The sequence below is a fragment of the Mirounga leonina genome, unplaced genomic scaffold (genome assembly GCF_011800145.1).
Source record: "Mirounga leonina isolate KUSES-001 unplaced genomic scaffold, KU_Mleo_1.0 Mir_126, whole genome shotgun sequence".
In the NCBI taxonomy this organism is placed as follows: Eukaryota; Metazoa; Chordata; class Mammalia; order Carnivora; family Phocidae; genus Mirounga; species Mirounga leonina.
This window is the reverse complement of record NW_023270314.1, coordinates 31,426,077-31,440,282: the sequence shown is the minus strand read 5'-3', so window position 1 is coordinate 31,440,282 and position 14,206 is coordinate 31,426,077. Positions and strand designations below refer to the sequence as shown.

Here is a 14,206-nt window from a genome sequence, read left to right as displayed (position 1 = left end):
AGCTTAGGTCATTTGTAAGACATTTTTAGAACCTGGTGAAAAAGAGAGTCTGTGTCTCTTAGGCATTTCAATTTCAGTATGTTACAAATTTTAGAAAATTTCAAGTGTAAACATATTTTATCGAACCTGTGTGGGACATGAATTATCTACAGCTTTGCATTAGCAAAAGGGACAAAGCAAAGACAATCATTATAATGTCCAAGCTCTGTGTAAACAGATCAGCGCTGAATAATATTTTCAATTACGTTAGATCACGTACCCTATTGTTGAAAGTAAATAGTCTCTTTATTGCAAATAAGTGGAATAGGGTCATGGTTCCAGTGGCAAATATGCTCCTCTTTTGCTGAGAGGACAAGTAATCACACTGTCGCGTGGCTTCCCCCCATGCTGTTCATATTAATATAGCTCTGTTCTCATCAGCTCCCGCTTTTGTAATAAATGTTTCTCTCTCCCTGGCTTGTATCCCAGGCAGCTGCTTAGTGGTCAGAGTTAAGCACTCCCCACATGCTGCATATGCCTGGGTCATTGTCCGAATGGTCTGCTCAGCGGTCATCTTCTGAAAATGATCAGACTGATTTAAATTCTAAACTAGAAGGATGACCTGTTTTGTCTTCTCCAAATGCTTATAACTAGTTCTCCCTTGTTTTGTTTGTTTCAACAGTCCTACCTTGTTGCAATTCAGGAAGACAAGAGAGTATCATTTAGCAGGCTGTTCAAAAATAATTTTTTTGTCCACTTAGACCTGAGAGAGCACAGCCTTGTCCATTTGATAACACTGGACTTGTAAATTTTAAGGAATCCTTGAATATTTTTGCCATATGGGATATTGTATTCTTGGCGGAAGGGGGAAGGAGGACTCATAACAATGTGTAAACTTGGAATTAACACAGTAGCTATATTAAGGAATTCAAAACAGCTTAAACGGAAACAGTGTGAATTGTATTTTTTAAAAAACATGTTAACTCATGTATCAGTGTCTTTGATTAGGGTCTCAAAGCTGTTCACAATTTTAAAATCTTACCTTTATTTAACTACAGAACTCCCAAGGACCCAGACTGATTATGAGAACAGCCTGACCATGAAGATGTTCTTATTCCAGTTTGTCAACTACTATTCTTCATGCTTCTACATCGCATTCTTTAAGGGCAAATTTGTAGGTTATCCGGGAGACCCAGTCTATTGGCTGGGAAAATACAGAAATGAAGAGGTATGAACTTAGAATTGGGTTCTCTTGACAATTTAAGCTGCTTCATGTTTTCTCCCGGGTGCCCAATGAAGAGTTTCTTCACTGTATATTCTTGAGATTCTCTTCACCTCAACAGAATAAATATCAGCAAAAAGTAAAATTAATGACTCAATTTCATGTTAGACCCATCTAGAATTTAAATGGGATTTTCTTTGTAATATTCCAGTGTGACCCAGGTGGCTGTCTCCTTGAACTGACAACACAGCTGACGATAATCATGGGAGGCAAAGCAATCTGGAATAACATACAAGAGGTGTTACTTCCGTGAGTATGAAGTTGTGTGATCTTGGGGCTATGACTGGGGAGAGAACAGCCCACCCATCCAAATCATTTGCCTGTGTGTTCACACAGCTGCATGCCCCCCTCTAAAATAGAGTAAACTCTATTCATTAAAGGTCTCCAGACAAGATGGTCCAACCAAAGGTGTAAATATATCCAGTGTTTAATAATTATGTTACAAAGAAAAAAATTTTATATTTAACTTAAATCCCCATCTGCTACAGTTTATGCCTGTTAGCCCATTGTTGGTAGCAAACTGATTCTAGTTCTTGGAGAGATGACCTTTGTTGGGGCTGTGAACTAAGTATTTCTCCAACTTCTCATGACTTTCTCCTCCCTTATAGTATGCTTTAAAAATCAACAGTAGTAATTTGTTGAGTTCCTAGTATGTGCCAGTCACTGTATTAAGTGCTTGATAGATCTCTCTCATTTAATCTTTCAGACAGTCCTTATTTTTATCCCCCTTATACAAATGAAGATTCTGTGGCTTAAAGTGGTTAAATGACTTACCCATGTTCTCACTATCCATAAGAGGCTACTGTGGGATTCAAATCCAAGATCCCAGGACTCCAAATCCATGTGCTTTCAACAGGAGTTCTCTTGTGGTCCTAAGGCACAAGATTACATAATGTTTTAAGAGATAATCATCTAAAATAATAACGACAAATGTTTTGACTTCCTGTTCTTTCCCTAAGAAATGAGAGCATCACATGTTAGCCAAGGTCACACTGTCCTTTTAAATCTTCACTTAAGCCCTATCCTATATCAAAGTGAATAGTCCAGTGCTATCTCAATTTCTGCACATTTTCAGGGGGCTTATTATATTCCTTTTTTATTGCTGCCGAACAGATTACCACCAACCTAATGGTAATGGGAAGACAATGGAAAAAAAAAAAAAAACACAAAACAGATTCAATATCTTACAGTTCTAGAAGTCACAAGTCTGACACAGGTTTCAGTGGGCTAAAGTCAAGGTGTTGGCAGGGGCCATATCCCTTTCAGAAGCCTCTAAGATGAATCTGTTTCTTTGCCTTTTCTAGCTTCTAGGAGCTGTCCACATTCCTTGGTTTATGGCTTCTTTTCTCATCTCAAAGCCAGCGGTGTGGCTCTGTGTGTCTGACTTCTGTAGGCCCATCCCCCTAGCTCTCTTCCTTCTTCTCCCTCCCCCTTTGATTGATCCTGGTGACTACATTGGGCCCACCTGGATGATCCAGGAAAATCTATCTTAATGTCAGCTGATTTGCAATCTTAATTCTGCCTTACCATGTAACGTAACATATTCATATGTTCTGGGGAGTGGGACGTGGATATCTGTTGGGGGACCATTTTTCTGACTACCCCACATACCTTGTCAAGATAATTTCTGGTTCTGAGTTTCTGTTCTCACAAAACTTTTGACGTCTCTTCTGTCTTGCCTCCCACATCTATACTTTCTGCTTATGCCAACCCAAATGCCAGTTGTGGCCCCTCTCCTCAGTGTCCTCCAAAACCACTCACACAAGCAGCCTTTACTGACATTTGGGACATGGAGCCAGAAACCCAAACAACTTTAATTTTGAAATGAAAAACCCCCATCTTTTAAAAGTCTTTCCTCCCACTATATATAACTGGATTTTTTTTTTTTCCTATCACCCTTCTTTGTAGGGTCCAGACTCTGCTGCCTGTCTTCCCCTCTCTCTTTCTTTCTCCTCCTTCCCCTAACTTCTCCTCTCTCTTCCCTGTTATCAAGTTCCTGTTCATTCTTTCTGTGGACTATTTAACCTCTTTTTCTTCCCCCCTGTCTTTATAGAGCAGAAACCTCCGGGTTTCCATGTGCCCTTCCATGTTTCTTCACCAGGCTTTATCTTCCACCTTCAATGTAAACTATCAGGGTCTGTCTCTAAACAGACACTCCTCTCCCCCACCAGCTCTCTCCTCCCCTCTCCCCACCTCATAAAAAAATGGATTCTGATCTTAGCTGTAAAATTAATGTTTTGGGGCCTTACTAGGCAGTAAACAACCCTTACCTTCACTGAGTTCATATTCAGATTTTTCCAAATGAGTAGAAGTAGGTCATGCACAAATACTGGATATGAAAATAAATATATCAAATAGAGGAAAGGCTTAACTCAGATTAGGCTAGTTATTAAACTAACTAGCCTACTTTCTTCAGAAAAACTAACTACTAGGCTAGTTATTTAAACTAAATTTTGATGACTAATTGGTTGTCAGTAAGCTATTTTCTGATTTTAAAAAAATAGTGGCTGTTGGTGGGGGGGGGAACGTATATTTCTTAAACTGGTACTGAGAAATTCGTATGAAATGAAACTTGTTCACATGAAATATTTAAAAATAAAGGATGTATATAGTATCCATGGTCTGTTTATACTTGCACTTCAAGTGAGGCCATTGTTGCAAAATTTTAGTAAGCTAAGCTTTTTGTTTAGCTGTTTCTACCCCTGGCCTAAAATACTTAGGGGCAGTACATTTTGAATTGTCTTCCCCTTGTCTGAAAACTGGGAATGCTAAATTTTAGCCACTTTAGAGAGTGACTCGGGCTCTTCTCATCACTCTTCATTGTGCTAGGTGCCACTTTCCTTCTCACTGTTTCCACACAAAGTGAAAGAGCAATTACTCTTGCTTCCCAAAACTGCCCCCACCCCAAAAATACACAGGAGGGGAGAGAAAAGCCGTGTAAGTCAGTAGCTGTTTTCACACCATTTAAATATGTCAGAAGGAACATAATGAAATGAATGTCACCATAAGCTTGCCGCCTTCCACCCCCACCCCACTTGAGATCCTCAGTGTCGATTCCTGGAGTGAATGAAGAAGCACCTCTCGCACTGTGACCCCGGTTCCCTTTGGGGGAGCCAGAAACCCAAACAACTTTAATTTTGAAATAAAAAAAACCCATCTTTTAAAAGTCTTTCCTCCCAATATATATAACGATTTTTTTTTCCTATCACCCTTCTTTGTGGGCTCCAGACTTCCTGTACCCTCCTCCTTCCCTCCTCCCCTAAATCAGTACCTAGGATTTAGCAGACACTCCCCAGCACCAGTCGAGTGAATGAGTGAGCCATAGGCTTCAAATACATAACATCAGCAAAGTAACACAATTGTTTGTTGGACCCAGAGAACAAGCTCAGAGCCCTTTGTCCATCCCAGCCTCACTTAGTATTTTGATATTTGAGGCATTCCCAGGAATTTTATTCTGTGCTTGACAAAAGGCTAATACAATTGCTGCATGGAGCCAATCACTCTGGAGGTTTTTATGATAAAATGTTAAGGAACATAATTATAGTCGAATATCCAAAGTACCAATAGCATTGTTCTTTGGTATTTAGATAATGGATGGCTGTAATTGTAATCCATTATATGTTTTCTGTATTTTTCACAATGGGTATGCACTACTTAAAGCGAACTATTAGAGAAAATGTCCCTTCTCAAGACCTGATTTAGCTAGAGGATGAACCAAAGACATACAATAAGAGAACCCTAAATACAGCTATCCCTCACTATCCACACTGACCCTTTACTTTCAGGAACAGTAAAATAGATTCAGATAGTGAAGGATGCTTGTATTCAAAATTAGCAAGTGGGAATACTGTGGAATATCCTTAAATAGAAATGGTGATTATCTGTAGCATGTGGATTACATATGATAATGAAGAAACAAAGAGAAAATGAGGTATAAAGTGTTTTATACCATGCTTTACACATAATAAGGACTTAGGGAAAGGTAACTTTTTACAGTACTCTTCTGTTATTGCGAGTAGGCATGGTAAGTTCCTAAAAAGCCTATTTTGTAACCCCTGCTAGAGGGAGGAAGCTTCCAACCGTGGCCAGGGGTATCTGGTATCTGAATTTTTAAAAAGTTCTCTAGGTGATTCTCATGTGCAGTCAAGATTGGTATCTCTGCACTAGATGCATAACCCACTAGAAAACCCAAGAGACCGAGGACAGTGATGAATGGATGACAGCCCAAGATTTCCTACTGCAGATAAGTGGTTCAGCTCAGGAAGACTGAACAAGAGGCTCAGAGTCTGTAGCTCAGAAAAGAAAGCTAGTCAGAAAGACTTCTAATACGACCTATTACGGCCGAGGGAAGGCAGGACAGTACCAGAAGGAAGCGCTAGATGAGCTGGTCATGCAAGTGGTTGCCAGGACAGAAGTTTCATCCTCAGTCCAAATTGTAATGGATTTGGAGCCCTGAGAGTAAAAGAATGCCTCTGTGGGCCATGAGGATTCTGTCCAGAGGCTGAGGCTGGAAGTGTGAGGCAGAGCAACAAAACAGAACAGTAGAAACCGGAAGTCTCATGTTTGGTTGTCATGAAGGGTGATGGATGATGCTCCCTGGGTCACAGGGCCCCCGTCAAGTTCCAGCCTTGCCTTAGACTTGACTGATTACAGAGCTTTGGGTTGGGGCACAGGAAGTAACACTAGCAACAAGCATTCCGGATCATTCTAAGTGCTGAAGTGAGATCCACCCATCAAGACAGCATTGGGTGTCCCCAAGCCAAGATTCCAAGTCACGGAGGCCGTGTTCACCGTCAGCCTCAGCCAGTTAGTCTGTATTGGTCAAAAGAAAATCCTGTGAAGGGGGTTTTGATGTGTTGGAAAATGTGCTAAATACTTTATCTGTTCTGAATCATTTAATCCTGACAGAAACCCTGGGCAGTATAGGCTTTATCACCTGACTTTATTGAATTTGACGCAAGTCAGAGTGTAAGCAATGGAGTGTGGATTCGGATTCGGGGGTGTCTGAGGCCGTGTCCCCTCCACTTCCCACAGCCTCCTGCTGTGTCCCTAATGTCACAGAAGAGAAAGAAGTGGGCAAGATTGTGAAGCCAGGGGCATGTTCTGTTGTAGAGCAGTCTCCCCGTCGTGCACCTTGGGGAGTGGTCAGTAAAGTTACCACAGAGACCAGCAGGACACTTAGCATGACAGGCTATTTGTAATTCGTCATCTCTCCGGCCGGGGGTGCGTGTGCGGCACCTGAGCGTGTGCGTCTGCAACCTCGAGAGCTGTCTTTACGGGAGGGTGAAGCTTCTCATTATCCGAATTTGAAAATCTGTACAAGCATGTTCTTGAATCGTCCGAAGCTTAGCCCAGATGTTTGTATTTGAAGTTGTTTGCTGCTGTTGTGCCTCTTATGAGGAGTTCCACAAGGAAACCACAAGCTAGCTGTTGCCTGAGGGGACAACGGTTCTTTCGCCTACAGGTGCACACTTCGTTTCACTGCCAACTTCAATTTCTTTTCAGGGAAAATTGCCATAAAAGGCTGTGGGGGGGGGAGGGGGCACATTTATGGGGAGGCATTGAGAAAGAAAATAATGTAAGAGACAACAGACGATTCTGTGGGGCCAGTGTCCGATAGAGCAGAGCGCTGGGCATTTTCACTACTCGGGTTCTTGACTTATTCAGCTTAAAATAGGGTCTTGGACCTGTTTCATCTAAAATGAAAATATATCCCCATTTCCCCATTCTCTCAGAAACCTTTAATGGCTCGCTGCTTCCCCCAGAGTAAAAAATGCCCAAATCCTCACAGTGGTCTCTCTTAGGCTCCCCACTGCTCAAAACTACCAGAGTGGTTTCCTTCTAGCCCGGGACCACACCAGGCTCCCTGCGGTGCTCCTGCCCCTGGGGCTCAGTAGTCTCTCTCTCTCCTGCCTCCTTCATATTTGTATTCAAATGTCACTCCTCCTGAGCCCTTCCCTGCCACCACCCTTCTCCCCCTACCACAAACACAAACAATCTCCATTCCTTGCTCTGCCTCATTCTTCTCCATGGCATGATCACCAGCTCACATACCATGTCTGTCTGTATTCCATTTTCTCTGGCGATTTCATACTGGAAAGACCATTTTGGATAATAGCAGCCCAATGGGGCGGGGTGCAGGGGGTGAGACTAAAGTTAATCAAATGAGAGAAACTATTTCTAAAAACTAACTGCCATATGAAAAGGAGCTGGGCGAAAAAACGGTAGCAGTTACAATTTTAACAAAACCTGGTATTAAGTAATAAAAACCTGGTAATAATAGTTTTTCAAAATATTTGGGTAGGGAGGCAGAAATAAAGAGAAATTTAGCATGAAAACAAGCAATTAATTTCTTGGGAAGATTGTTTAGTTTGAGATATCTGCAAAATAATTTGATAATGTTCTAATTTATAGTTTGATCTTTTTGGCAGCTGGGTCAAGAACCTAATTGGACGATGTCGCACAGTTTCCAGAACAGAAAAAATAACCCCGCGATGGGAACAAGACTACCACCTGCAGCTCATGGGCAAACTGGGATTGTTTTATGAATATCTTGAAATGAGTAAGTCCTTAGTGAAGTTTTAGGTGACATAAATTATATTGGAACATGTTTTAGATCCCAAATAATTACCTGGCATATTGAAATGAAGAAAGATGTGCTTTTCTCCACTAGATAAAATGACACAATCAGGCTTTCAAATAAGGTGACTGTGTGTATCTTTGTCAGTTGTTGTACAGAGCTAAAGGTTTATTACTCAGCAGTGAAACGGAATATTCACTGAGGCACATCCTCACCATTCTAAGTGCACTCTACCCAGGCTGTCTGAGAATGAACTCAGAACTATTATTAGAGGTGATTCAGCTTGGGCTGGAATCCACACCGGCACAGCTGTTGGCAGATACACTTCTGAATGAGTCATTTGATCCAGCCTGGACCGAGAGCCTGTAGGAGCATGCTGTTTCGAGGCAGGAAAGATCACAGGCTTCCCCTTTCACACCTCCCACCTGCTTTTGACAGTGTATCTCTTTCTCCTGGCCCATCATTTTTGCATGGTTGCTTGAGTGACCTCATGGCTAATCACTGGCTTGAATTTAGAACTCACATTTTGCTGGTTTGGAATTAAGATTTAGGACAGGTCCCTTCTTTCTTGAATGCCTTTGTCCGTTTGTGCAGTATTTGCTTGGGCTCTGTTTCTCTTCCGTTGGACTTGGTTCTGAGCTCTTGGGTGCCTTTAAATGGACACCTCTCAAAACATTTCCAGAGGAAACACTGTCTTTTCTATTATGCATGACACACTTGTATCTAATAGAAGGCTTACTATTTACTCGTTTTGTATCTGTGCTCTTTCAGCTAACCATGGCACTGTTACAATTTTTTTAAGCTTAGGAGAATAGGAAACACACATTTTGGTTGACAGGCCTTGCTTTTATGCAGAGGAGTTTTTGTGTTTGCAAAGATACCTCTTTGTGGTTCCTGTTTACAAGTCTGCAGATAGAGGATGGTTTCATTAAATCACGTTCTGTATATAAAATAATTGCTTTTAAAAATATACATTATACATGGAAACACATCTGCTTCCTTCAGTGAGTGAAAGGTTCATCTTGTAGCTTCTTCAGTCAACAACACTTTGCAGCCTGGAGTTTGATTTGAATTTCATTTTTGCTTTTGTTATGTTTCATGACCAGGTTCGACTAAGGGTATAGCTTCAGTACATAATGTAGAAGCTATATTTATTTATTTATTCTGTTTATTTTCAAAAGGACTGCAAGACAATTACCTCTGATTCCAAAATGAGTCATAACTGTAAATATTTCTTATTGGAACTATTATCAGCATTAATAACAACATTCTGGGGCAGAATATCATTTGTTATTTTAGTACCAAAAATATACCTTGGAGAAAGTTATTTTTCTGTAGTTGACTAGTCAAATAAATAGTGTTGCGAGAAGAAGTTATAGGAAAAGGTTGTGCTTTGGGGAGAAGTTGGTATGACTTTTAGAATTTCATAGTCTCATTAAAATAATTACCAACAAAATAACTCCTACAAGAAAGGATGGAATAACAACTGTTACAGATATTTTTTTAGATTATTACATTGTTTTCCTACTATCTAATACCTAATGAATTAGAAAAATTAATCTGTTTCTGATCTGTATTCAACACCAGAGCGAAATCTACTTTTTGTTATTTTACTTTTTGGGAGATAGAATTGCCAAGTGCCTTTTGAATTATTTTTGTTCCTCTAAAATAAATATAGAGTGCCTCCAGTGATGGTCTCATCACCACAACTCCCTCCTTCTGGTTTTCCCCCCATATTCATGAATGACACCGCCATCTACCGTTTTAATTATGCCTCCTACCTGCTGAAGGGAACCATCTTCCGGCATATAACCCTGGAGCCTCATACCCAGCCACCAGCTCTGTTCCCCTCTGCCTGAAACACCCTTCCCTGCTTCTCTACCTGAGGAACACCTGTCAAGCCTCAGCAGTAACCCTCAACTTTTCACACAGATTTGCTGCTCTTTTCTCTAGGCATTAACAGCGCTTAATTCCTGCCTTGATGGCATCTGGCTGTGTGCATTCCTGTCCTCCTGGCTAGACTGATTCCCCCCAAGGTGGCTACCAGGACCTTTGCATCTTTCAGCCCTCAGCTGGAGCACCACTGTCTGGACCTCATACTCATAATATTTAAGTGACCTAAGCTTGGAGTTTCAACACACACATACAGCTGTTAGTTGAGTTTACATTAACATTGCCCCCACCATCCCAGTGAAGTTCTTTATGGCATGTTTTTGGGGTTTTATTTTTGAGTGAAATTTCTACTTTATTTATTTATATCCACCATCCTTGGAGATTATTAAAGTAACCCTGGTGTGTTAACCAAAATTGCCTCCCCAAGTGTATGTTCCTAACTTCTGAGAATTCAGAATGTTCCTAACTTCTGAGAATTCAGACACAGGTTATAGAGAAAGAGCCTGTCAGACTAAAATCTGGAAGCCATAAGATAGCATTTTGTGCTTCTAGCATGACACAGCATGACCAGTCTCTTGAGAACTTAGTGATGGCTTCCCAGGGGGCAGGTGCCACAAATTAAATGCAGTAAAGTGATGGAGTGGGCCCTGTTTTTCTCTGTCCCTGCCTCTTCGACCCTTCCTAACTTGACCTCACTGTCCTCCATCTCCAAGTTTTAAAAAGACCTAGTAAAACAATGACCCTCATCTATTATTTTCTCCATTTAATTTACTATAATTAATATCAACACTTCTTCAGCATCTTCTCATGCCCACCCCTTTCCTGTCTCTCCAGTGCTAACCCCAGCTAAGCACCCCTTACACTCTGCAGGACTCAGGCCTGTCTTCCCCCACTCCCTCACCTCTACTGTTTCTGCCCACCACCTACATTGATATTTACTCATCTTTGCAGGCCTCCTCTCTCTTTACTCATTCATTCATTCATCCAATAAACCTTTTTGGAGCACCTGGAATGCCAAATACTGTATCGATTGGTGGTGATACCAACATAAGGAAGACAGGGTGCCTGCCCTCACAGAGCCAAGGGAGGGGTGGTAATACCTGGCAGATTGTTAAGAAGGTGAATGAAGATCAGACTTCCTAGAGCAGCTGATATTTGAACTGGATTTTGAAGGATGGGTGGAAGCTGTCTACCTAAAGTATGGTAAAGGGAATAGACATTTCATGCAGAGAGGTAGACCCATTTAAAAGTATCAGGGCCTGTAACAGCTTGGCCAGTTCAAAGAGTGGCAAGTAAACAAAGTATGGTGAGAACAAAGGATCCAAAGGTGGGAATATCAGGTAAGCAAGGGCCATGTCATAATGGGTCTTGTGTGCTTAGCCAGGGGACTAGAACTTATTTTTTTTAAGATTTTATTTATGTGTCAGAGAGAGAGAGAGAGCATGCACACACACAAGCAGGGGGAACGGCAGGCAGAGGGAGAGGGAGAAGCAGGCTCCCTGCTGAGCACGGAGCCTGATGCAGGACTTGTTCCCAGGACTCTGGGATCATGACCTGAGCTGAAGGCAGACGCTTAACTGACTGAGCCACCCAGGAGTCCCTAGAACCTATCCTTAATGAACTTATCCTTACCCACTGGAACATTTGTAAGCAAGAGAATTATATAATGTTTATGTTGAAAAAGATCAGATCATTCTGCTGCAGAATGGAAGATATTTGGAAGGAAAAGGATATTTTGGGAGGTTACACCAGGTAACCTACGCAATTGGGTAATCCCCACACCTAAATAGAGGCAGTAGGAATAGGAATAGAGATCAGGGAGACAGATATGATACGTGTTAAAGAGAGGACTAGTATAGCAGGTGAGGAATAGAATTGTTGAGATAATTTCCAGGAGCTTGAATATGAGGAGAAGAGCTGGTTTCAAGAAAATGGTTAGGCATTGGATATTTTTGAGTGTGAGGAGGTCTGTGAGACCTATCCATAGAAATATCCATTAGAAAGTTGGATCCACCAGGAGCTCAGAGGAGCTGCAGGTGAGGCCATGGGAGTGATGCAGCATGCCAGGCACAGAATTGATGAGGCCCCCGAGGAAAGGGGGCATTTAAAGGGTAAATGGATGGGGGGGGGCACCTGGGTGGCTCAGTTGGTTAGGTGACTGCCTTCGGCTCAGGTCATGATCCTGGAGTCCCTGGATCGAGTCCCACATCGGGTTCCCTGCTCAGTGGGGAGTCTGCTTCTCCCTCTGACTCTCCCCCCTCTCATGCTCTATCTCATTCTCTCTCTCAAATAAATAAATAAAATCTTTAAGAAAAAAAAATCAAGGGGGAAAAGCATTCCACTGAGAGGGAAACATTTGGCCGTATCAAAAGCAGCCTAGTAATCCAGCAAATAAGGACTGACAATGTACGCTGGCTTAGGAATAGGCAGTCACCACAAAGTGAGTGTAGTGAGGGCTGAGGCAGGAGGTCGGGCTCGGAGAAAGGAAGGAGTGGTTGAGAAACAGTTTAGCTACTTCTTCGAAAACTTGACTGCAAAGTGAAGAAGAAAGCAGAGCGTGTTAGAGAGTAATACAGGGTCATGAAAACATTTTAGGCAAGGATTATTTGTGTTTCTACAGTGTGTTTCTTGCCTTGCGGAATCCATAGGTCTTTTTTGTTGTTGTTCTTCATTTCAGAAGTTTAGAAGGTTCTTCTCGCTTGAACATCAAAACAGATTAGATACCATGTTGGTTTTTCTGGTGCATTATTTTTAAATTAATCCATCTGTAATTTATATTGGTGTTAGAAGTGAGGACTCCATAGGTCTTTCCAGTGATGTGCTAATTGCTCTAATACTTGAATCCACTGATTTGAAGTATCTCTTTTTATAATATAGTAAAATCCCATGAATATCTGCATCTGTTCTAATTCATACAATGAATGCACTAGCTCTAAACTGTTTGAGTTGCCATTGCGTAATAACATACAGTAGCATCTCTTGGATCTGGCCCATCTTAGCCTTTTTCAGAATGTCTCTCGTACTGTCAGTTCAAGCATCCCTCTTTGTTATTTTACTTGTTTAGTTGTGTAGATTTCTTGAAAAACTTCAGCATCACTTTTCAGCTTTAAAAAAAAAATCTATTGGGGATTATTAACTAAATTTGCCTTAGAATTCAAAATTCTATTTTGGAGAAAAAAATTGGTAAGTCCCCCAGCTTGAGTCAACCCAATTAAGAGTATGGTACATCCTACCATCCATTCATTTTTCATTATTTGTTTTTATTTTTTAAGTCCGTTATCATATCAGTGTTAACATTTCTCACTAATTTTTTCCTAAGTAGTCTGAGCTTCTATTGTTATTTTAAATGGCATCTTTTCTGTTTGAGATATTTAACTCGGTTAATTGCCAGGATAGTCCTAATTTCTGGCTTCTCTTGAATAACGAGGAGATCTGGCGACACTGGACCCTCATTCCAACGTGGCAACTGGGAGTAGTCCCTTTCATTAGGCTACGCGCTTGCCAGTATACCACAGTTGACTGCACCCCCTCCACACGTTTCTGTTCTTGCCTGGGCGCTGCAGGCAGAGGAGTTCCTGTAGGGGTAGGTGGTACATAGACACAGTCAGCAGCATAGCACCAAGCTCTGGTGTCAATATCTAGGACATCACCCGCTCTGGTCCTTGCCTGTCTTCCCCGAAGATGATGGCTCCTGCCTGGCCTGTGGACCTGCCAGATCTTTCCAGCCCTCTCTCTTCTTCTTCTACAACACACCCTGGTCTCTCAGACCAGAGGCGCATGCCAGTTCCTTCTACCTACATACCCCTCCATAGTCTTGCCCTTCCTGGCCAGATTGGTCCCTGCCCCTTTTCTGAGCTATAGGTGTAAAGGGGCTGTAAAGCTTCCTTTTATTCACAGCCTTAGTTCCATATCTGTACTAGTTTACTTGAAAGGTTTCTTTTAGATCTCTGGCCATCTCATTTCTAACCTTTACCCCCTCTATGGTACAGCTTGCCCCAAATCTCTGATGTCCTGTCTGTAGTGACACCGTATAAATTACAGACGAGGAAGAAAAGAACTTCTAAGCCATCACTTGAAATTTTACTTACTGTGACCACATAGACTGCAACAACTTCAAGATAAAAATTCCTAAAGAAGTATATTTTGCCTTATTAGGCCACTTTCATCACCTACATATCTGTGATTCAAATTCTCTTCATGAATGTACTGCATTGCATTTGCAGACTCAGGGGAGCTTGTTCATTTCCCTGTTTCCGGCATATTTCCTCTAACATTCTCTAAACATAGCCTTCCCAAAAGTCCATTTCTTATTTCTTTTTAACTTGTTAGATGCTTCCACAATATTCCTGTTCTTTTTAGCCCTAAATCACGAATCATCTTGCAACATTCTTTCAACAGAGAATGAATAATACAAAGTGTCCCAACTTTACTGCCAGCAAATAACTGATTAAAGATTTTAAATATATTATTCC

The 14,206-nt window shown here is 41.4% G+C and overlaps 1 protein-coding gene across 2 annotated transcripts in view; it reads left to right on the top strand.

Annotated features, from left to right (window-relative positions):
• ANO6 (anoctamin 6) overlaps nucleotides 1–14,206 on the top strand; it is a 184,740-nt gene that overhangs the window by 156,831 nt on the left and 13,703 nt on the right. For both annotated transcript variants that reach the window (XM_035002827.1, XM_035002826.1), the window contains 3 exons: nucleotides 1,038–1,207; nucleotides 1,413–1,510; nucleotides 7,693–7,823. In XM_035002827.1, the coding sequence (XP_034858718.1) occupies nucleotides 1,038–1,207; nucleotides 1,413–1,510; nucleotides 7,693–7,823 (399 nt within the window). The remainder of the gene's footprint in view (nucleotides 1–1,037; nucleotides 1,208–1,412; nucleotides 1,511–7,692; nucleotides 7,824–14,206) is intronic.